The 25,132-nt window shown below is 45.5% G+C and overlaps 1 protein-coding gene across 2 annotated transcripts in view; it reads right to left on the reverse strand.

The window, feature by feature from the left end:
* aebp2 (AE binding protein 2) overlaps positions 1–24,759 on the reverse strand; it is a 56,672-nt gene extending 31,913 nt beyond the window's left edge. For both annotated transcript variants that reach the window (XM_083662915.1, XM_083662914.1), the window contains exons 1-5: positions 24,203–24,759; positions 20,813–21,035; positions 18,087–18,194; positions 17,760–17,946; positions 10,099–10,223 (exon numbers count right to left, since the gene is read on the reverse strand). In XM_083662915.1, coding sequence (XP_083519041.1) covers positions 10,099–10,223; positions 17,760–17,946; positions 18,087–18,194; positions 20,813–21,035; positions 24,203–24,747 — 1,188 coding nt within the window. In that variant the 5' untranslated portion in view covers positions 24,748–24,759. The remainder of the gene's footprint in view (positions 1–10,098; positions 10,224–17,759; positions 17,947–18,086; positions 18,195–20,812; positions 21,036–24,202) is intronic.
* Positions 24,760–25,132: the final 373 nt, after the last annotated feature.

A 25,132-nucleotide genomic window follows, 5' to 3' on the forward strand; every position in this document is an offset into this window, starting at 1 on the left:
TGTCCTCTGCATTTAACCCATCCAGGCATGTCCTTTCCTCCGGGGGGCAGGCCAGGAGCAGTGGTCGCTTTCTCGTACAGCGCCCGGGGACCAACTTCGGATGTTGTCGTCACTGGTCGGATGACGATGACGATCTGATCTTCAGCATGTTTTTAGTGGGGGGGGGGGGGTTATATACGGAGGAACCCCCTGGGGGAGCACGGGGAGAGCATGCAAACTCCACACAGAGAGAAAGGCCCTTACGACGAGATAACCCACCTGGGCAGTAGGCACTGAAGATATGGGGGGGAACACAACCACAGCGCCCACAGTGTCCCAGGCGAGAATCGAACTCAGGACCTTCTAACTGTGAGGCGACAGCTCTACCGACTGCGCCACCGTACCCCATTAATATGGTTGTGTTGTGTATATTAATTGCTTTTGTTCTGCTGCTAGCTATATAGCTATATAGAGCTGCTGGTCAGAATTTGAATTAATAACTTGTCTGGAGACAAACGGGAGAATTAGAATAGATAGTGATGAACAGGTCTAGATACATCGTATATTAAGTCTATTGCGAGGCTGTTCCAGAGTCCCATAGAGTTGTCTGGCAGCTTGATTAACTTGTTATGGAAGAGCGGCTAATATGTTACTTAGGAAATACATTTTTGCTACCAATCCAGGAGGGCCTTGGCGGCTGATGAAGCAGCGTGTGGAGTTATATTTGGACAGGCTAATAGTTACACAGTTGTCTGGCAGCACTTTGAGGGATGAAAACAGGCTTGTTTTGCTTCAGCTTGATTCACTTTTTTGGAAGAGAGATGCGAAAGGTTAAGCGATGTGAATTTTGTTGTTGCTGGGCTGGTGCCTTTAGTGGGAGAGGCTTTGCAAACTGTTCGCTAAGGACACGTTTGTGTGTACTCATCTTTCTGTCTTTCAGAGACGGAGTTGGCGAGTTACCCTTTGAGTGACAGCCAGGGCACAGGAGGGTGAGTTACCCTTTGAGTGACAGCCAGGGCACAAGAGGGAGAGTTACCCTTTGAGTGACAGCCAGGGCACAAGAGGGTGAGTTACCCTTTGAGTGACAGCCAGGGCACAAGAGGGAGAGTTACCCTTTGAGTGACAGCCAGGGCACAAGAGGGTGAGTTACCCTTTGAGTGACAGCCAGGGCACAAGAGGGAGAGTTACCCTTTGAGTGACAGCCAGGGCACAAGAGGGCGAGTTACCCTTTGAGTGACAGCCAGGGCACAAGAGGGCGAGTTACCCTTTGAGTGACAGCCAGGGCACAGGAGGGTGAGTTACCCTTTGAGTGACAGCCAGGGCACAGGAGGGCGAGTTACCCTTTGAGTGACAGCCAGGGCACAAGAGGGTGAGTTACCCTTTGAGTGACAGCCAGGGCACAGGAGGGCGAGTTACCCTTTGAGTGACAGCCAGGGCACAAGAGGGTGAGTTACCCTTTGAGTGACAGCCAGGGCACAAGAGGGCGAGTTACCCTTTGAGTGACAGCCAGGGCACAAGAGGGTGAGTTACCCTTTGAGTGACAGCCAGGGCACAAGAGGGTGAGTTACCCTTTGAGTGACAGCCAGGGCACAAGAGGGTGAGTTACCCTTTGAGTGACAGCCAGGGCACAAGAGGGTGAGTTACCCTTTGAGTGACAGCCAGGGCACAGGAGGGCAAGTTACCCTTTGAGTGACAGCCAGGGCACAAGAGGGAGAGTTACCCTTTGAGTGACAGCCAGGGCACAGGAGGGTGAGTTGCCCTTTGAGTGACAGCCAGGGCACAAGAGGGCGAGTTACCCTTTGAGTGACAGCCAGGGCACTTAATCTCCTTTTCCGACAGATATTGTCGATACAGAAATAGGATTTTATATCATGTATGCAGATCATTTGTGTTCATATGCAATCTAAACGCTGGCCATTTGACCTTTAAAACACATAAAGATGAGTTACTGCAGTTTGACTTTGTAGGCTACTTAAGGGGAGACTTCTGCTGTTGCTTGTCTGGATTTGAGTGATAGGCCAGACTAGACATTACTTGCTGCTGACAGACAGACACAATCTACCCAAATACACAATCATAACATACTCCTCTCTTGCTGTACTGCTTGTGGAAACTTAAATCGCCATTACACAGAAGAAGCCCCCCCCTATTTGACGTTTCAAAAGCAATCTTTGAACGTTTTAAAAGTTCCCTCCCAGCTTTTCTTGGCCATAAGTCCCAGTAAAGCTGATAGATTCACACCGTATCTCACATTAGTCTGGCTTATCTGCCGCCAATGTACGGTGAGTGAGGAGTGTTTTGGGTAGGAGCCTTCCAGAGGCCTGTTGTGGACTAGCGCCTGTCCCAAGAGGCTAACAGCTAGCTCCACACCAGGGTTTGGCTGGCTGGCTGCTGCTGCGATGCACAGCCACACCTACATCTCTGTCACGGGCCCCACCATCTCTGTCACGGGCCCCCCCCCATCTCCGTCACGGGCCCCCACCATCTCTGTCACGGGCCCCACCATCTCTGTCACGGGCCCCCCCCATCTCCGTCACGGGCCCCCCCCCATCTCCGTCACGGGCCCCACCATCTCTGTCCCGGGCCCCACCATCTCTGTCACGGGGCCCACCATCTCTGTCACGGGCCTCACCATCTCTGTCACGGGGCCCACCATCTCTGTCACGGGCCCCACCATCTCTGTCCTGGGCCCCCACCATCTCTGTCACGGGCCCCCGCTGTCGAGACCGAGCACGCCAGCAGCTGCTTTATTGCCATTTTAATGAAAGAAGAAGCATGGGAGTCAGCCTGTGTCCGTGCGCGCAGCGCTCCTCACAGCGCCACAGCTTCAGGTTTATTAGTCCAGGCCGCACTTAAAGGGGCGGCGCGCGCGGCCGCGTACGTAAAGGCCCAGAGTGAAGACGCAGGCCTGCTTTTAACAAGCATGACATCAGTGAAGTGTCAGCTGGGTGGTTTGATCAAGTCAGGTGTTCTTGAGGGGATCGATTTTAATCTATCGTTTAAGAGAGGGAGAGAGACAGAGAGAGAGAGGGGGGGGGGGGGAGATAGAGAGGGGGAGGAGAGAGAGAGAGAGAGAGAGAGAGAGAGAGAGAGAGAGAGAGAGAGAGAGAAGAGTAAGGAGTGCTCCAAAACAAGGCACTCAAGGCAGTGAAAAATGCAGGGCCAGACCCGGGGGAGGACAGGCCTGCTAAATCTGGGTGCCTGTCTCGTGTCAGGGGGTCAAGCTGTGGATGACGCAGATTGGCGCAATAACAAAAATATCCATAAACCATAAACATGGCTGAGGAGCTCCGGCGTGTCAGCAGGCTCCACTGGACAAACTCCACAGGACAGGACCCCCATCATGGCCCTGTTCTGTTCCTGTTCCCCGGGCCTGGGAGGGTCCGCTGGGGCCGAGCATCTGACGCAGCAGCACCCCCTCTTCCCTCTCAAACCACAGTCCTCCAGGGGTCGAGAGAGAAGAAGAATGGACAGCCAGAGCTTCTTCCGATTCCATGACCCTGACCTTGGTTTCACCCTCTTTCCTTGTTCTCCCTTTCTCACTCTCTCTCTCTCCATCTCTCCATCTCTCCCTCTCTCTCTCTCTCTCTCTCTCTCTCTCCCTCTCTCCCTCTCTCCCTCTCTCTCTCTCTCTCACTCTCTCTCTCTCTCCCTCTCCATCTCTCTCTCTCTCTCTCTCCCTCTCTCTCTCCCTCTCTCTCTCTCACTCTCTCTCTCCATCTCTCTCTCTCCATCTCTCTCCCTCTCCCTCTCTCTCTCTCCCTCTCTCTCTCTCTCTCTCACTCTCTCTCTCTCTCTCTCTCCATCTCTCTCTCTCCATCTCTCTCCCTCTCCATCTCTCTCTCCATCTCTCTCCCTCTCCATCTCTCTCTCCATCTCTCTCTCTCTCTCTCTCCCTCTCTCTCTCTCTCTCTCTCTCTCACTCTCTCTCTCTCTCTCTCTCTCCCTCTCTCTCTCTCTCTCACTCTCTCTCTCTCTCCCTCTCCCTCTCTCTCTCTCTCTCTCCCTCTCTCTCTCACTCTCTCTCTCTCTCTCTCTCTCTCACTCTCTCTCTCTCTCTCTCTCTCTCTCTCTCTCCATCTCTCTCTCTCCATCTCTCTCCCTCTCCATCTCTCTCTCCATCTCTCTCTCCTCCTCTCCAGGCTCATTTTCTCAGTCTGTGTCCAAATATGTGGTTACCTCTCTTAACCTCTTCCCAAGCTTTATCTTCTTTTTTTATTTCTTTTTTGTCGGAGCACCTCTTTTAAAATTCTTGGCCGGTGGCGAGCGATCGAGGTTTCCAGGAGCAGAGAGGGACTGAGCTGAGAGCAGAGCAGTACTACAACAATGATAGCACTGATGTGAACACTCTTAAGCTACACTTAAACATGGACAGGAACTGTGCGACATTAGCAGTGAGTTTGTCTAGAAATCCATTGTGTGAAAACGTGTGCTGACATTCTTGCAAAGTTGCAAGTGAAACTGTATTAAGCACGAGTCAACCAACGTGTGCAGAAGATGCAAGACGTGGCTTCATGATATCTTTCACGGTGTCCGAATGATGTCGGTACTACTGAGTACTGATTCATGTAGAGAGAGAGAGAGAGAGACAGAGACACAGAGCAGTGTTTCCCATACATAAAGGAATTTGTGGCAGGCCGCCACAAAAGGATTTTGACCGCCACAAAAAGATGTTGACCAAAGAAATAATAATAATAATAAACAAAAAATGTTTACAGTGCACCTGAACGCAACATGCAAGATACCCGCTGAATAAGTGTCCAATAAATGTTCTTATACCATGGTCTGGGTGAATACTCGATTCTGATTGGCTGCAAGGTGTCCATTAAAAAGTGATATTGTACAGTGATAATGGACACCTAGCTAAATGGTCTGTTCACCGTTCATATCAATGCGCCATAGTTTCATCAGTGTTATCAGGAGAGCAGTTTGAGCTCTATACCCCCGTTAAGGGTTAATATGACAATTTTGGAACTTGAGAAAAAAATTGAGTCGGTCAAAGTAAGTATTTAAATCACCCCTGTGTGCTCAGTTTATCAAAAATAACTCTTATTTACAATTTTGATTTTCGTTTCGGAGATTTTTTAACCTCGCGTCATCAGGCTCTTAACTTGCAGCAACCAGCAGCCAGGCGCTCTGGGAGAGCGCGCGCTGCCTCTTATCACTGATACAAATCAAGGGGTCCACCCGCTATGCACAAATCAAGTCAAAGAGGAAAAAGACGAGATCAACAAAAAGAAAACAACGCAATGGGCAGTTAACAGCAACACACTGAGAGACGTCCTTGTACAAAACATACCTGGACTCCAACATACTGAAAGCAGATAGTTTTCACTCTACTCCTGCCTCGCGCCATTTACGTCTTATAAGACCCGCAGACGTTAACGCAGAGAGTTCTCTCTGCATGTCACCACATACAGCCCCCGCTGCTCTGTGTTACTTCCTGAAACTCGATCGCTCTTAAATGTTAATATACTTGGCCAATACGTATCTATCATACAAAATAAAGCAAGCTGCCAAACGGTAATGTCTTCATTTAATGTAGAACGCAAAACATCGTTAAACCCGCATTCCTGTGATAAAGTTAACGTTTGAGTCGGCTTTAAAACGGAGGGTGGTGGAATAGTGGGAGGGACTATTTTATTTCGTGGAAGACTGATTTACAGTATGAATAACAGACATTTAGCCATTTAGATTGCTTTATTTATTACACATGGAAATATAAATGACTGGTCTTATTGTTTTGTTGGCAAGTGACCATGGTATAAGCGGGTTAATGCACTTCGAGGTGTACATTATCACTTTTTAAGGGACTTCGCGGAGGCAACCATCCTCGGCTTCGCCTCGGACGGTTCACGCCTCTCGCGTCGTCCCTTAAAAAGTGATAATGTACACCTCGTCGTACATTAACCCTTACATGTCATTCTGGCCAATACTTCTGTTATAGCATTTCAATCTGGAATATGGAATATCTTTCAATAATCTATGATTTAGCTGCTAAATTGTCAAATACCGCCATCTGCTCGCTACCCAGGCACTTATGTATGTACTTAACCTAACTAACTTAACCTAACTAACTATCCGGTGTGCACAACATTGTCAGCCTAAACTCCGGCTGACACCCCAAAAACCTACAATCCGCTACAGAAAAATGTATATTGTTTGTTTATTAACTGGCCCCTCGCCTTCTATCATTTCACGAAAGTGGCAAAGCAAGTTGAGTATCCCTGACCTATAGGGAGAAATTTAGTTTATCATTGTAAACCCACAGCACAGTAATGATGACATGTTCTTCATAGATCTAGCCTTTTAATTTTGCTCTTAAGCTTTCTCAAAGTACACCAAATTCATGCATTTTACTTTAAAATGTTTAAAAAAAAACTCGCGGGGGGGGGGGGCATGCCCCCGCACCCCCCTAGGAGGGCTGCGGTCCCCCACCACAAATACTCAAAATCCTGTGGGAAACACTGACAGAGAGAGAGTTATAACCATAGACTGTATAATAGGTTATATCAGCAGAATAATGACCTTTACTTGTTTCTGCTTTTAAGGAAAAAATAATAGCCGCGTTCGGAATGGTTCCCTCCTTCACTCACTCACTATTCCCCATATAGTGTTTATTATCATATAGTGAACTAGTGTCCAAAATGAGTTTTGGACACTACACAGATTTTTTTCCCTGAAGATCATTGTGTCACCAGATGTGCCGGGTATTCATGTGACGCAAGCAATCCGCACCCACTATCACATAAACAAGTGAGCTCGCGAGCAGATTAGGTAGTAATATATTATACTACCTCAGGTAGTATAATTGTTGTTGCATGTTTTGACTGCTAAATCCTAAATAAATTGTTGAAATTCTAATTACGTGCATGTGTGGTTTTGTCAACTATGGTGCCGTCTCCTAATAGCAAGCTTTGCTGGTCAAGTAGCTCACAAGCTTGTTAGCTCGCGAGCTAACGTCTTTCTTCTTCTCCTTCGGTAAAGACAACCGCATTGCATTATGGTATACTGGTGAAAATGTAGGGTACATTCGCTGTTCACTAGAAATCGCTGTGCATTGTGGGTATTTTATAGTGGACTAAATAGTGAATCAAATTAACAGTTGAGAATTCGGACACTATAAAAAAAAATGGCGACACTAAATAGTAAGGCTGTGAATCTTCACTGGCCTCACGATTCGATTACGATTCAGACGGCTACGATTCGATTATAAAACGATTATCGATGCATCTCGATGCATCTTAAATCGATGCATCACTTTTTCACCCCAATACATGCGATTTATTTTTTCTCACTCTCTTTTTTCTCACTGTGTGGCTACTTTTAAAATAAAAGTGCATTTGGAATAGCATTGTATTATGATCCATAAAATAAACAAATGCATGTACTTCCATTATATTTTATTTGATTATTAAAAACAGCTTTTTTTAAATAATCAATTTTTTTCCCGATTTCGATTTGTGAATCGATGCAGAATCGTGCACGTCCGCATCGCGATGCATCTTATAATCGATTATTTTTGACACCCCTACTAAATAGTCCACTATTTCTGTCATAGGGACCGATTCCGAACAGGGCTAATATCATGCTGCAATTTGGGGTTCTTCAACAGGAGACACAGCGCTCCCAAGAGGACCTGCACGAGAACAGCAGTCATTGAAACAATAACAAATAAATACAAATGTGTCATTCACCCTCCACATGTCAAATGCCACCATAGCTAAACTCTCCAACTCATCTCAAATTTATTCACCATCTTGGCTTTGAAGCCTTTGTCAGCGAGAGGTGGAGAATCATCCACTGAAAAAAGAAATCTCTCTCTCTCTCGCTCTGTGTGTGCGTGTGCGTGTGCGTGCGTGCGTGTGTGTGTGCGTGCGTGCGTGCGTGTCTGTGTGTGTGTGTGCGTGTGTGTGTGTGCGTGTGTGTGTGTGTGTGTGTGCACGTGTGTTCGCTCATATGCCCTGAGTATCACGTGGGCCCTCCTCCGATGGTGCTCAGTAATGCAGCATCCTCACATGAGACTCAGAATGAACCGAGCACCATACACCAAAACAAGCCCATTGTCTTTTCTGCGAGGCTCGATTCAGAGAAAAACAACATTAAGCCTTCAGGCAATTCACAAGGTTCACTTCGAGTGCATTGAGACAATCTGCAGCGATCGAAAGCAGTTCTTTTTAAGTGAGTCTCTAACGCCCCCTGTTGTCTGAAAAGAGAACTACAAAAAGGTCACACAGAAATCTGTCCCCGAGTCCAAAACAATCAGGGGCGTGAAAGGACTAGAGTGCATCTATAATTCCTTTGTGATTAGGATTAGGACTTGGACAGGAAAAAATAAATAAACTAATAAGTGTGTGTGTGTGTGTGTGTGTGTGTGTGTGTGTGTGTGTGTGTGTGTGTGTGTGTATGTGTGTGTGTGTGTGTGTTAAATATGTTTTCAGCAGTGTCGTGTGAGGTGTGTCTATTTGCAAAGATAATTTTGGGACCGACCATCTCAGCTCGTGTAAGCCGTCTGCAGAATGCTCTGAGGCGGATAATTTTATCGTCGGAGACGGACACAAGTGTCACTCGCTGGAGCTCAGGAGATGATTTTTAGCTGCAGAGGGGAGGAGTTTTAGCTGCAGAGGGGAGGAGTTTTAGCTGCAGAGGGGAGGAGTTTTAGCTGCAGAGGGGAGGTGATGTACTGCAGCGAGCGGCCTCTCGGCGGGCGGACAGACCGGGACAGACGATCGGCGTACGGGGGTAATGATCCTAGGGAGCATTTATTGATTATTGTGTATTAAAATCATCACAGGTGTTATTGCTAGATTTGCAGGGTTTTATGTGCGCGTGCCAGATGCTTCACAAAAACCAGTCTAGAGATGCAGCTACTGTATGTGTGGGGGGAAATAAAAAAACAAAAGAGAATCCTAATTGCTACATAAAAGTCCCACATATTAATGCAAAGTGGTGTCTAACCTGCATCATGCTCTTTAAGCAATTACAAAGGGTATTACAAACAAATGTATCTTCATCAGATTCATGTCAGACACAACTGCTTGTCTACTGTTTCTCGGGTTTCATTTGAATATACCAACTATGTACAGTAGTAGTAATACAGTATCTGAAACCAAGCCCACATATTAACTCATTGAGTGCCAGCCACTTTTGGAGAACGGACGCTCCCAGTGCCAGAGTTTCAGAGCTTTTTTCAGTGATTTCTCGAGGCCCACAGAATATTGTGTGATATTACTATGTAAACAATGAACACGCAAAAAGAACGATGAGACTCTTTTCTATCATCAGCAAAAACAGGTTTATTGATATCATTTTCCGTTCTTTAGTTATCAGCCGGAGAAGATAGCTTGATTTAACAAAAAAGAGCAGTTTTTTTCTAGAAGCTGAGATAATGGCCCTTTTGTGAAATTAAACATTTCAAACACATCACTGACTCTGAAGCTAATTTTCTGATGTAATCACACCTCAAAAATAATTTCCTTCAATAAAACAGTGAAGGCCAGGGAATTTTGTTTGGCAGAATAATATTTTTAGCTGCAACCAGCAGCGCTGGCCCCTGCGTGCGCTGCTGGTTGCAGCTCCTTGCTGGTCTTGATTTGCTGCTGGTGGGCATCGGATATTCTGGCTTGCGTTTGCCAACCCTGTCCTGCTGCCTGGGTCTGTCTGCGTGTTGTGTGCTGCTCTGACGCCCCACCGTCAAAAAACGCAATTGACGAACATGTTCGTCCTTGGCACTCTACGTTACTATTTGAAATGACGAACATGTTCGTCCATGGCACTCAATGAGTTAACGTAACGTAATGTAATATAATGTATTCATTCATACATGGAATATTGTGATGCTTTGAATTGAGAGTTCGGTTTCTGCAGAACAGTTTCACATTTCAGCAGGCAAGTTACGTAGCAGTCAACCGTGTACATTGTTTTTGCAAATATTAAACATAAATTCAGTAGGCAAACACGGTGAATGCTTCAGATCATTTCTCCAAAGAGAACGCTATCCTCATTCACCCCCAGTCTCATAAATGTCCCCCTGCTGCTACTGGCCATCTTCAACACCATTTCCATGGAGACGCGCGGCGTGAGGGAGACATCTAATAGTGAACGTTCAGACAGACTCACCGAGCTGTGGAAGACCACGCTGTGGCCGTTGCCCGTGCTCTCGATGTGGGTGGCCAGGTTGAGGCAGATGGCCCTGTGGCGGATGGCGTCCATGGTCTGGGCGTCGAAGAAGTCGTGGGGCCTCGCTGGAGAGAGAGAGAGAGAGAGAGGGGGACAGACAGGGATGAGGGCAAAGTCCTACAAAAACACCAGGGTTTACCTGCTGTAAAATACCTGGACTTTTCTAGCATGCCTTTCCCATGAGTAAGTCAGTGTTACCATGACCTCGACTCCTTCCCGGGTGTTCATGTGTTTCAGCTAAGAAAAGATCCTAAGGGATAAAAAGGTGGGTTCGGCCGATATGGCTGCTTGGAAACCTGTGCCAATATTTTTGTACCAAAGCTGCTATAGCCAATATTCTTAAATTTCACTATTTTCATGCCAAAAATGGCAAGTATTGTTGTGTGTTTGTTCCCCCCAGAACTTGACCTGTGGCACGTTAGAAAAGCCTCTGAAATAACATTTGTAGGTGATTATGGGACATAAAACCATAGTAATGAAAATCTTTCTGGGATATATTACGAACTATAAATGACAAATTATTTTACAAAAAACATTATTGAAAAATGTCTGTGTGGAGTTTGCATGTGCTCCCCCCGTGCTTCCGTGGGGTTTCGTCCAGATAAGAACCCCCCGCTAAAAACATGCAAAAACAAAAAAATCGATGCAGGTGGATAGTCACCATCAGGGAGGCAGCTCTGGCACTGACTGTCGGACTGGCCATCCAATATTTGATAAACCCTAGTAAAGAGTCTGGTTTCCACTACAGTTGCATTTGCTGTTAGAAGTGTAAAATACATATTCTTGTAAAGTGACCCATTTGTAAAATGCTGACCAGAGAATTGATCAATTTGACTTTCCCTATCTGGAATACACCACAAATTCCATGACATTCCAGGAAGGAAGCCCATTAGCAATGGGAACCTGTAACACATCACGACCAATGGATCTACAGCAGGTCCAGACAGCGTGCTCTCTTTCCCATCATCTCCATCAACAGCTAAATGCTTTACTGTGCCAAGGAAGGGAGTGTGGAAATCAACCTATAAAGCACTTTGAATAAAAACACAGTTCTCTACAGAGCAACACAGGATGTATTTGACAAGAGGGAAGCCAACCCAAATCACTGCAAGCAGCTATTTCGCGGGGTCCAAGCCAAATGGCCAAACAGATGCCTGAGATATCATACTTTGGAACCCCTTTCACAAATATAAATGTGTGTGAAATTTGATTAGTGTAAAATTGAATTAATGTTACTTTGCACATCTTCACATAAAACTTGGTGGAGTCAACTTTGCAAGAGTAATAAAATAAAATAAAAAACAACAACGCAAAAACCAAGCACCCCGTTGCAATAATGCAGTCCTGCCAAGAAGAATTTTCACTGTGAATTTTCAGTGGTGAAGACCACCTCTGCCATGCCTATATATAGACCACCTCTGTCCTGGCTATATAGAGAAGTAGTATAGGCATGTACCGTAGTGACTTTCTAAAATGTCTCTGTCACACACACTGAGATATATGAATATCTTATAATAGGTCCATGGTCACACATAGACACCCAGACCAGTGATCTTTTCTTTTGAAATCACACTCGCGTGGAGAGAGGAAACAGATTTGTGTTTGTGCTGTTTTTGAACATTACCACCACATGATGGCGCCAAACAGTGGTGTAGTGGTCCCTGGAGAAGTGGGACTACTCCAGGATGAAAACCCTCTGATATAAACATTGACATGTAAGATGGCCCTTTGTTTGTTTGTTTTTGAATCCTAGCCAGGGGTTCTTGGATTTAAACTCTTCTTTTTGTTTGGCTGTCCACAGCTCTGGCCAGTCATTGGTGTCTACAAAAAAAAAGTGTGATTGAATCATAGGCTATAAATGTAACAATGGAAGCAATTACCATAACCTGAAGCATTACTGAATTTAGTTCAGTGACACGATGAATAATCTCTTATATGAGCATATGATTAGGAATACTCTCTAACTTTTCAATTCAATGTATCCATCTATAAGACGATTCAGCGTAACCATCAGCGGATTGGCTACGTATAGTACTTCTGGGTGCAACTGCCATTGGTTTTAAACAGCAGTTCAATGTGAAACCATGCCCTCTTTGAACTCTTAATTACTCCTTCATACTTTAAGATAGACACGGCATTTGTGATCACTTTTAGGACTATATCACTTTAAGTCAGCTTTAATTGAGCTTTTGTACTGTACTGAGAAATCAAAGTTTAGGTTTTATACTTTTGTTAACATTTATAATGAGACCCTATGGAGCCAGCCCTGAGTGTACTTTCTACTAAATTCACACATTTTAAAACGGCGACAGTTCACACAACTTACCTATATTATATCTCAGACCCTTTAGCTACTTCTGCTCTCACTCACAATGTCAAAAATATAAGCGATGTGATGTATAGTTTTTGGAGATATTAATGTTTGTTTGGCTCAACCTTTCAGCTTTATTTCATACTAGTTCCTGCTGCAGCGCCACCTCCTGGAGGTACTTTTTTCTTGTGATGTCACGCTGATTTGTCCCATCTTGTGTTGCTTTCAATTACACTAATCGATCTGGGCTAATATCGCCTGACTTCATCTTTGTATTATTATTTGTCTGCGTTAAGTACAGTAAGACACCAGAAACTTGACTCTGACCTGCCTTATGACGGTGCAAACACACTGAAACAGAACAGACGTGGAAGCGAGATGAAGCATCTGGAAGCGCAGGCAGTTTCATTTCAGCATCCTTTTTAAACAGACTAGGTGCAGAACAAAACCGAGTGCTTCTGGTGTGAATGGCCATTGGCCAGGCTCCTGCTCGAGCTGAATTTACATGCGGCCCCGCTTGAGAATCCAGTGTGTTTCCACCGTGAGAGTAAAAAGTACTGATCACAGAAGATACCGTTTTGTATCCGTAAACCTTTATTAGCCTATCTGTAATCCCATTTGATAGAATTCATTTTTCTGAATATTGGATAACCAAAGAATACATTGCAGTATCCATCTATAACCCATGATTTAATTGCTGTGTTCAAGGCAAAAATAAAAAAGATTATATGCCATACGGTTCAGGAGTTATTGGCTAAAAGATAAAGCTGCTCGTAATAGCGCCACTATCTGACAACTAGTATAATTATGTTGGCTGAGTAGTGGGGGAGATTTGAAAGCTATCCACTAAGATTGGGAGTCCTGGGATTTACGGTCTCGGCTCCAGATTGTTTTGAAGCCAAGAAAGTAGAGGAAGAAAATCTCCTAAGAAAAACAATCGGGTTCCTTCCAGCCTCTGCGGTGCTTGGAACCCCTAATTAAGATGAAGAGTGAGTGTGTGTGTGTGTGTGTGTGTGTGTGTGTGTGTGTGTGTGTGTGTGTGAAGATATGACTGCTGAAACTCGACCTTGACGTCGTCGACCTTTCTTTTGCACTTCGTCTCAAAGTCACTGTGTGAGATGTGCTACATGTTTGTTTGGCTGCATTGTGTTAGTCACAGCGCTACGGTTGTCTGATATTCTTACTGCACAGCGGCATCGCCACAGCCGGCCGAGAATGCACAACGTTATTACCAGAGTAAAAAATATATATATATATATATATATATTATTATTAGGCTATCGATAATCGATAATTGATCATTACATTTTCCCGAATTTCGATTATGGACATTTTATCAAATGCCCATCCCTACTGCCAACCCTCCCAGATTGACCAGGAGACTCTGGTAGTCTCCCGGGATGGAAAAATATTAATTCCCAGAGATTTATTTGACGGGCTGGAATTATAACATGTCTGCATTGGGCAATGTTGTAGATGTGGCCTACTTCATTTCATCCACACACACACGCCCCCCCCCCACGTCGGTTGGGACCATTGTGCGCATGTGACAGGATCAGATTGTGTGTGTGTGTTTGTGTGTGTCAGACACACACACAGAGGAAGGGAGACAGGTTGACAAGTTTGAACCGGCCCTGTCCGTCATTAGACCACTCTAAAATGCCCAAATCTGAACCGATTGCTGTCATTCCACTTGCTCTGTTTCCACAAGATCCCAACTGACATGTCATGTGCCAAGCACGCTATAGGCTATATCATGTGTCAATCAAAGACTGCCACCCAATACGCAAGAGTCAGGCTCCGGTAATTTGCTAAAAGCCTAATAAAGAGGCTGCAATCAGTCTTCTTATCACAGAAGAAGCTGCTCCGAAGATGTTGAAGATGTTTTAACCATAAAATGCTGCTCCTCAGCCTATTAAGCACAGAGCAGCTGACAACGGGAGCTTGTTTCATACAAAAACATGTGAGGCTTTGCTGGATTTGGGTCGGATCGAGGTCGGATCACGTTCTCACCACAAACAAACCGCACCAGAGTTCGTTTTTGAACCGCACCGAGACCAGCTCTTTCAACAGGTCTCGGTCCGCTTGTTTGGTCCGCACCAGAGTTCCATTGCTGCATTCACACCTGCCCAAACGAACCGCACCAAGGGGGAAAACGAACTCTAGTGCGATTCAACCGAACCAAACGAGGCAGGTGTGAAAGCGTCCTCAATTCCAGAGAGACACACTGAACCAAGTCAAGCAGAGGGGTACAAACAGACTGAACCAAGTCAAGCAGAGGGGTACAAACAGACTGAACCAAGTCAAGCAGAGGGGTACAAACAGACTGAACCAAGTCAAGCAGAGGGGTACAAACAGACTGAACCAAGTCAAGCAGAGGGGTACAAACAGACTGAACCAAGTCAAGCAGAGGGGTACAAACAGACTAAAAGGCTGACGTCCAGATTGAGTGATGCAGTGACAGACAGAACCACACGAGGGGCAGAGCCTGCCCCCTAGTTACAGGAACACAGACACCCAGCAGGGGGAGACAAGCTCCAGCAGTGAGTCAACTCACAGTTGTTCTGTGAAATGCCAAAACAGTCCTTCAATTTGCCCTGGGGGAAATCTGTCAGTCTGGCTTTTCATGGGGCAGAAGTGTGTGTGTGTGTGTGTGTGTGTGTGTGTGTGTGTGTGTGTGTGTGTGTGTGTGTGTGTGTGTGTGTGTGTGTGTGTGTGTGAGTAGGGGGGGGGGGGGGGGGGGGGGCAAAGCACTATTTAGAAGAAAGGTGTTACAACTCATCCCACATTGCCTGCAAGTCCTGTTAAACTTGTAATCCTTAAAGTGTAACTTACCCCCAAAACACTTTTTTTTCAGCTTTTAACCAATATATATGACTTTGGGGGTGGTGTGTGAAGAATTCTGTTTGAGACCAAACTGTTACCATTGTACCATTTGTATCATTTGCAGCCGCATAAGTGCCCTCTATGGGTTCAAACCTGCTTTTTTTTGTGCCCTCAAATGAATGGGAGATTTGGTACATCGTGACGTCACGGTGGTATTTGCGTGTGCCCTTTCCCCCTCATGTGAAGAAGAAAAAAAATCCCCCATGTGATTACTGTAGTTCACGCGGCGCGAGCCCTTTAAGAGCAATGCATGGGTAATCGCTTACTGTGGCTAATATTAGCCGCTAGTTAGTTATGTTACATGGCAGTAAAACGCCACTGAATGACCAAATTGATAGAACTTTTAACCATTTCGAGTAACACTGTTTCCATATGGATCACCAGCGTTAGTTTGTGGTTTATAACGTTTTCTATATCTATCTCGGATACACTGAGAATACTGGGAGGCGGGCCATAGCGTCTCTGTCGATGATTTGATTTGACAGTTCTGGGCACTGGCGTTGGCCAGAGCCGTATAATAGAAGAGTTCCGACATCTCCGTTCACTCCAATGGACCAGTTTTTTACAGCGATGGCGGCGGGGGGGAGCCTCCATGGGAGCCTCGCAGAGTTCCAATTACCAGGAAGTAGGTCTATCAGCGTCGCTGTTTCCATTCATAGTTGCAGCAGAACAGATGGCTGTGATGATGTAGAAAGGTAAGACGTTTAAAGAATCAAATTGCATATTATCAGCACATCTGAATCAAATTAACGCGTGCATTAAAGCATGCTAGTCGATTATCCCTCAATACATTAGTAGATTTAGGGAAGATAGAAGGTAACGCTAGATAGCAGATTATGGTAGGGTTGCCGACTTCTTGAAATGGAAATAATTTCTCAGTTAACATTCACATAGCTCCGTTGCTACACGCTGAAAACGAACCCAATTAAATGTCCTGTCCAAGCCTAGATAGATGTGTCTGTGTCCCTCCCTCCCTCTCTCTCTCTCTCTCTCTCTCTTTCAGCACAAGAACCACAGGGGGATTCAATGGCACCTGAAGACTCCTTGTAATGAGACAGAAGCATCGCCCTGCACCCTGAGTTTTAACTCCTTGGGTTTTGCGAGCCTTTCCTTGTTCTGTAGTTTTAATAAACCAAACATAAGCTTTACAATGGTATGGTCTTTATGAACAAGTGCAAATTCAGTGTTTGAACATGATTACCTCGCATAGTTTCCTGTTGTTGGGATGTTTAATGGATAGATTGCTCCTCCTCACTTGAGCCAACCATTTTTTCCTCCTCTCCTCATCTTTGGGGAAACTGTACATTGCTACCCCGGATTCTGACCGCTTTGAGCATTCCCATGCAGCACAGCAAACCATGGTGGGGACTATGGACAGCACAGAGGAAAGGCCACACAGACAACCTGCTTGATTTGCTATCCATCTTTCTGACTTTATTAGAGTTTGATTGAATGAATTCGTTTCAGTAAATAAAGTGAGGGCCTTTAACAAAGTGTTCTATTTTCATTAGGCCTAAAACCTTGTTATACTGCATTATCCATTGTGTCAAATATCTATGTGAAAACCAAAAACGATGACTGAAACCACAATAAATAAATACAATTGTAGAAAGGTCATCTGCATTTTGAAACAATACTTTCCCCTCCTCTAGAAACATTAGGATGTCTTGACTGGCATACAATTATTTAGAAAAAGAAAAGAAAAACACCTGTAACTACATACACATGTCAGTGGGCTATATATAAATATATACCGGTACATAAACACTGTTAACAGTGTCAATAAATGCATGTATTGACTGGATAATTACCAAAGACCGTAGTTATGCCTCCCTCTGTTGTCTTTGACCATTGTGTTTGACAGAGGCTTCATATTTCCCGCCAAGCCACTGGAACTCTCCAGTGGCTACATGGGTCACGTGACGTTCAGCGTTTTGGTCCTCCGCTGACACTACTCTCTCTCTAGATTGCTCTGGCGTTGGCGACGCGTTGGCCAATCCTGGCGTGTTCCACCCCCAAATCGATTGTGTTGTGGCGCAAAGCGAGTGGGTTTCAGGACGAAACAGTCTCAAGCCATTTATGTTATCTTTAGAGCAATATTCCTGGAATGCAAGTTTAACTAAACAGTTACATGTCCTCTGCATTCTACATCAAATGAAGACATTGCGGGTTGTTTTATTTTGTATGTTACATACTTATTGGCCAAGATATGTTAGTTTATGGGGGAGGAATTCTGCCAGCTAAAGAAGGGAATATAGGCGGCCATCTTGCCTTCAGAGTTTTCAAATCAAGTAGAATACCGTTTTGCAAGAAATCTGGGGGGGGTCAGTCCCCCTTTAACAACCAAAAAGTATGAAATCACATTGAGAAATTGGTTAGAAAGAAGCTAGCAGTAGGTACATACGTAGGGAGCGCCGGCGTTTGTTCTTGAGTTTCTTCCTCTTGTTGAGGCTGGCCTTGGAGGGCGACTCCTCCTTGAGTTTGGCCTGGCTGGACATTTTGGAGGAGCTCTGCTGGCTGAAGTGGCTTGGTACATGACGCGCCAGCCCCCCCTGTGAGGCAAAGCTGGCATTGCAGCCTCCGACGACACACTGCAGCAAAGCAGAAGGCACACAGGTAAGGGGATAGGTCTCCTGAAAGACCAGCACACCTCATTGCTTGTCACAATTACAGATGAAAAGGCTGGAAAACGAGAGGATGCACATGGTGTCGGAGCTCTTGGAGTCATTACCTTGAATGGCTTGTCCCCACTGTGGGTCAGCATGTGTCTCTGCAGCCAACTCTGACTGGTGGACGGTGTGTTGTACACCTTACACCCCTTCCATAGACACACAAACACCTGAGGAACACACACACATGCACACACACAAAGAGAGGGTCTCTCATTAGTAGGGATGTTCATCAATTATCGAAAATAGATAATTGATCGTTAAGGAATTGAATCGATCATGTGGAATTTGGATCGATTATTGTTATTATTTATTTTTTGCGGACTAGGTTTGGGTGGAATTCGTTCCTCCTCGCCCCACTCCATTGCACAGCCGACTAACGTGAGGTGGAGCTTCATATAGTCTCTAGTTTTTCTGGCTGGGCACGGGCCTTTGTGCCAACAAAACTGTTTTAAACATGGGGAATTCACACCGGCATGCGCCGGGGACACAAACAAACGCACCCAGCGGTCTGCGGACCTCAGTGAGGCTCAGGCCTGTTGATTTGACTCTTGTGCTGTCAGCTAAGCTGGAAGACGCCGATTGCCTTACATCATGTAACCTGACATGTAACATGTTTGTTTACCTGGCCACAGCGCTAGTGTCTGATATTCTTACTACACAGCGGCATCGCCATTATAGCTGGCCGAGAACGCGCAACGTTATTACCAGACCAGAGTAAAAATATATATATATATATAATATATATATATATATATATATATTATATGTATATATATATTATTATTATTATTATTGTTATTATTATTACGCTATTGATAATCGATTAATCGATAATTGATCGTTAATTTTCCCGATTTTCGATTATGGAAATTTTTCAAAATGAACATCCCTACTCACTAGCACAGGAGAAGTGGATATATGAGAGTAGGGAACCAGACAAAGACAAAGAAGATACAGGAGAGGGGTGAGAAGAAGAGGAAGATCAAAAGAGTGACAGGTGGCACAAATAAATGGTGGACGAGTGGAGGTAGTTCCACAGAGGGCTTTGTTTAGGGAGGTTTATCAAAGGGAAGTAGAGGGTCTGTGAGCTCGTCTGGTCCTAACCAGGGGGCTTAGTTTGATGTCGTCTACAGCGACAGTCGCCTTGGAGGAGGCGGGTGTTGTTGTGATTGGAGCATTTTCTGCGTATTGTCATATTGTCAAGAGAGAAAGAAAATGTCAACAAGTGCAAAGGTCATCGCAGATCGAATTCGTAAAATTCCATGTCTCCTCATTTCCTCGTTAGGCCTTTCAGTGAACAGCACACTTTTTGTGTGCAAGCAGAACTTGTGTTGAATTGTATATTACAACATGGTAAATGGACTGCATTTATATAGCGCTTTTATCCAAAGCGCTTTAAATGTGCCTACATTCACCCATTCACACACCAAGGGCGGCCAGCTGCCACGCAGGGTGCTGGCACAGCCATCGGGAGCAATTCAGGTTTCAGTGTCTTGCCCAAGGACACTTCGACATGCGGACTGGAGGAGCCGGGGATCGAACCACCGACCTTCTGATTAGTGGACGACCCGCTCTACCTCCTGAGCCACAGCCGCCCATGTACCCCCCCACCCCCGCCCCCTTATTTTGTTTGTTTGTTTGTTTATTTGTTATATAGACGAGCTGCTTGGCTTTCACAAGGCCAAGCTCGTTAACACCTGCGTCCACTGCTTGGTCAAAATTATGTGCGTTCATATTTAAAGTGGAACTGAACCTGTTCGTCACGTGCATAATGAGTCCGTTTCAGACTGAAAACATAGTTTGTCTAAGATGACAGGTTGAGAGGCGGGTCATAGCATCATTTCGATGATTTTATTTGACAATTCTGGGGACTGGATTGGGCTTCCTGGCGTGTTCCGCCTCCAAATCGAGTGGGATTCAGTGTGTTGTGGCGCTCCCCTCGGGAAGAGCCTTTTGACGGGAGGAGTGGAGCTCAGCGACCCGCAGGCAGCCAGCTGCCTTCGTGTTGCCGAGCAGAGAGTGCAGCACGTCGGCCTGGAATCTCCGAGGTGCAACCCCTGACAACCAAGCTCTCGGATGCGCACGCCATTATCGCTGCTGTAACAATACGATATCCCTGGAATGCGCGTTTTAACGAGCCAGTTACATTTCTTTGCATTCTTAGAGATGATAGTTTTTGTTTTTTGTTCATGTTTCTAACAATTGGCCAAGTTAGTAGTTAGTTTATGGGATAGGAATTCTGCCAGATGACTGGCACTAGTCACCATTCTCGACTTCATTTGGAAGAGAAAATTATCCAGAAATGAAGATTTGATTGACAGCTGCATGTCGTGATATGATTGGTTGAAATGGGGTAGAAATTTGATAGTACTGCTGGGTGACGTCAGCAAACTGTGCATTACTGTTATCAATGAAATCTTGAAAAACGAACTTTTGATGTGAAAAAGTGTGAAAAACTAAAGAAATTAGATTGTTGTGATTTGTTTTGCATACATTATTAAATAGGTGCACTGCATACCCAGGTATTTGAACTAAAAGAAAAGAAAAGAAAAGTCATTCTTGGGTTCAGCTCGACTTTAAGCTCGTCATGGTGTTGTATAGCAGGTAAATGATGAGTGCATAGCAAGCTAACGACATAACGACACTGCCCTATGGTCGTTTGACTGAACTATCTGGAAAACTAATAAAAACCTTTGCACATTGTTCGGCTCCAGCTCACGTTTCTGGAGGTCTGTGTGTGGGACAGGGATAGAGGAAGAAAGCAACAAGTCCAGGACCTACTGACCCCTCCTCTCTGCCCGTCCACGTGCAGGCCCCTGATGTGCTCTGCCAGGTCGGGGCTGGAGTTGAAGCACAGAGGGCAGAGGTCCCAGCAGCAGGTGTAGGCCGCCGGGGGCTTGGCCCTGGAGGAGCTGGCTGCGCTGCTGCCCTGTCCGTTCATCATGGCCACAGGGGAGGTGCGCCCGCTAGACACCGCGCTCTCCATCTCCATCAGGGTGCTGCTGATACTGAGAGAGAGAGAGGGAGGGTGTCAGGAAGAGAGGGAGGGGAGAGAGAGAGAGAGACAGAATACCGCTCCACAGTTATAAAACGGGAGAAATTAGGCACCATCACCACCAACACCCAGTGTTGGGCAAGTTACTTTCAAAATGTAATATACTACATATTACTAGTTACTTTAATTTAAAAGTAATAAGTTACAATATTACTGTCTGTGAGTAACTTGTTACTTATTACACTACTTTTGCATTACTTTTACCAAAACAACAGCAGCAGCAGAATGACATCGCTGCCCCGGAACCATCCCGATCAAATAATTTGAACCGCCTTGAAGTCAGTGTAAACAATCCAACATTCTAAATGTTATTCTTTTCCTTTGTTATTGTCATCTATCGTGGTTATTTGCATAAAAACATATAATTTGATTAGGAAATGATTGTATCTTTTTTAAATATCTGCTTTGATTTATTTATTTTTAACTCAATTTGTAACTTGAGTTACTTGACAAAGTAACTGGTATAATATTACTGAAATCCCATAAGTAATAAGTTATATTACTGAGTTACTGCTAAAAGTAATATATTACATGTAATATGTTACTTTTGTAATGAGTTACCCCCAACACTGCCAACACCATAGTAATAGTCCCAACCAGGCTTTTTTCCACAGCCTTGAGGGACAGGTGCAGATGTTAATAGCTAGTATGCGTGAAAACCTCCAAGGCAGACACTGATTTTGCACGCATGCCACTGTTCTCACTCAACATGTATCCCTTTCCCAATGGTGTTTCAATGCTCCTACAGTAGCACGCTAGGGTTAGTGCTGCCTGTCAGTGTTTGGACTGGACTGCTAACACAAAAAGTGACAGTCTTTTCAAAACTAATGAAACTTCACTTACTTATTCCATGATGGGGAACCCAGATAGAGATTCACGTTTCTAATAGTTACATCGGGGGGTATAGACGGTTTTAACTTGACAACAAAAACATTCTAAATTGAACCCCCGCTCACTTCCTGTTGCAGTGTTTGCTATGGACATAAAAGAAAAAAAAACATTCAAGTGCAGGACTGACCATTCCGTGAAAACCGTCTATACAGCTGAGCGGCGAAAACAAAAGTAACGATGTCGAGTGAATATTTCTGCAGTTTGCCGAATGCTGAGAAAAAGGAAGTGCCGTGGGGTTGCGCTCTGGTGAAAACCGTCTATATTCAGGGACGTTGGAACTATATCTTCTAGGAGGGGTGCTGTAAATGTGTGGGGGGGGGGGGGGGGGCATGGTCTAATCTACTTCACTGTAGAAATAAGAGCAGTTGAGCAGTTGTGCACTGGCGGAATCGGCCTTATTATACTAGTGAGATGAGATGAGATTGACTAACACAGCTCATCTAATCATAAGGTTGCTGTCCTGCTCTCCATCTGTCTCACAGGCCTCACATCACATGGGCTCCATGTTGCCCGTCACCTAAGTGCCGGTCATTCAAGGACAAAGCGGGCAAGGTGGGGAGCCTGGACAACTACCGGCCTATTGCACTGGCTAGTGTACTCTCCAAGGTTTTAGAGTGAATTTTATTAGATCGTTTAAGTTCCTTTTTAGACACCACTGACAACCAGTTTGGGTTTAAAGCCAAGCATGGGGCACAGACTTTTGCATATATGAACTGAAAGAAGTGATTGGTATGTATAAAGGTCTGTTTTGGTGGGCTTTATTGACGCCTCTAAGGCATTCGATAGAGTTTAGACAGAAGCTGTTTTTAAATATGAGAGCGGTGTGCCTAGGAGCATTATTAGAATCCTAGCATTCTGGTATGTTAACCAGACCATGCAGATCAGATGGGGTAATTCTGCCTCTGCTCCTTTTGGGGTGGGGAACGGCGTCCGGCAGGGGGGGCTTCTTTCCCCTGTCCTCTTTAATTTTGACATGAATGACCTCTCTGTACAGCTCAGTAGCTGTAGAACTGGATGTGTGCTGCTGGGTAACACCTGGATAAATAATTTTATGTACGCTGACGATCTGACCATCCCGTCTCCAAGCAGTGCTGGTTTTCAACAGCTGCTGAATATTTGTTCTGCGTATGGAGTAGATTTTGATGTGAAATATAATGCTAAAAAAGAGTGGCATTATGGTTTGCAGAAGAAGAGATGATAAGGAAGGATCTCTCCTTCACTTCTTTTTATTTGTCAGGACAGGTTCTTGAAGTGTGCTGTAGAACCAAGTATTTGGGTCACATTCTTACTGATCAAATGAGTGATGATGATGACATGCATAGGCAGCGGCGTGTCTTGTATGCACAAGCTAATATGCTGAGAAAAACGTATTAGCCTGTTTAGAGCCTATTGTTTAGAGCCTATTGTACTCCCCTTTATATACTGCACCCCTGTGGGTCAAGTTTAAGCAGGCTAGCATTCAAAAGCTTCAGGTTGCTGATAATGACTGCATGAGGATTCTGCTCAGAGAAAGCCAAGGTGTTGCAGTGCTAGTGAAATGTTTTGTGGTGCAGGATCGAGTCTACACCTTTCATGCCCTGCTGAGAAATCTGACCTAGTCTTAATGTGTCTCAGAACTTGATTATCATGCTGCTGTCTCAACCTGGTCTCAGTGCTATTAAGTACCAGTCCAGCAGTTGGGCACATTGGTACAACTCTTTAATGTAATGTATTTTGGGGTATGTATATGTTGTGATTTTATGTATTGTCTGTTTTTATACTGGACCTTGTGTCTGTTAATAAAGTGATGACGATGATAAATTATTGTGATTGTAGTGCGACGAGGAAATCACATCGAACTATTATAAATGATCTATGATGTCACATTTCCAAATGTTAACCCAGACTGAAAGGCTTTCGATTGCGAAAAGGCTTGTATAAGGTGATGATCATGGTTAGGCCGTGCGCTTTTACGCACAGCTGCCTGCAGGGAAGCCCCCCCCCCCCCCCCCACACACACACACACACACACACACACACACACACACACACACCACTTCCAACGTCACATCTATGGGTATATTCTAACTGTATGTTTACAGAGGGCGATAAAAGAAACGTAGTTTTTATTATAATGATATAGTATCACTGAGACTATGACCTAGTGTCATTACTGTAACGTCAACGCGTTACCAGCCCAAACTGGTCGAGATGAATCCATTTAACTGCTATGCCCGTTCCCCAACCAACCTGTCTTCGGAGTCCATACGGCTCAACGGTTCACCGTCCGAGGAGGACATCTCAACACTCGGCCGCCTCTTGTCGCCGAGCTCCCCGCCTCCTCCACCGCTGGCTTTCTCCCCGTCTTCACGCACCGTTTTGCCCTTTTCGCTGCAGTCTATCCCTGGAGACTGGCGTTCCTCTACTTGTTCCTCCTTCATGTCTTTACCTGTGGTTGTGGTGGTGGTGGTGGTGTTGTTGTTGCTGGCAGGCTCATCCCCCCCCGGACTTGGACGTCCAGGCTCTGACTGTTGCTCTGGCTCTTCGGGAGCCGCTGCAGCAGCCTCCTGGTTGGCCGCCGTTACAGCGGCGCCTGCTGCCACCGCATCGGCCGCTGCTGCAGCGGGCTTCTCCTGCTCTCCGTCCGCCTCTTCCATTTCCAGCTCGACACCACCGCCTGGTTTCTCTGCCTTCGGCTCTGGAAGGCCTTCTTCCTCCTTCTTGCCGTCCTCCGCAAGCGGTTCGTCGTCCTTTATACTCAAGGCTGGTGTTTCTTCCGTAGCGGTAGCAGCCATTTCAATAGCGGGCCTACCTACCTACGCACCCGGGGACGCTTTCGGTATTACAATTTCCTCGGAGCAGCAACGTCAAAATGTCGTAACGTGGTTTGTACAGAAAGAAGGCTTTGACAACACTCGGCTGTCTGGTTGGACAGAGGCAGCCAGCAGGGGGCGGGGCGGCCTGGCGTTGGTATTTGGGTTTTCCACGTGTTTCCCAAAATCACACAGCTTGGCTTCGAGCCCAGCGGAGTGTTTACTACTACAGGGCGGCCAAAGAACTTACGTTGATAAGAAATGAGAGCTGCCTGCACATCGTTCCATTGCATTGCCATTTTGGCCTGGAGAGACATACCTCTGATTGGCTGTCATGGTTCTGATGGACGTCGCAAGGAGGCGTTAT

This window comes from Poromitra crassiceps (assembly GCF_964638095.1).
Source record: "Poromitra crassiceps genome assembly, chromosome: 30".
Taxonomy (NCBI): Eukaryota; Metazoa; Chordata; class Actinopteri; order Beryciformes; family Melamphaidae; genus Poromitra; species Poromitra crassiceps.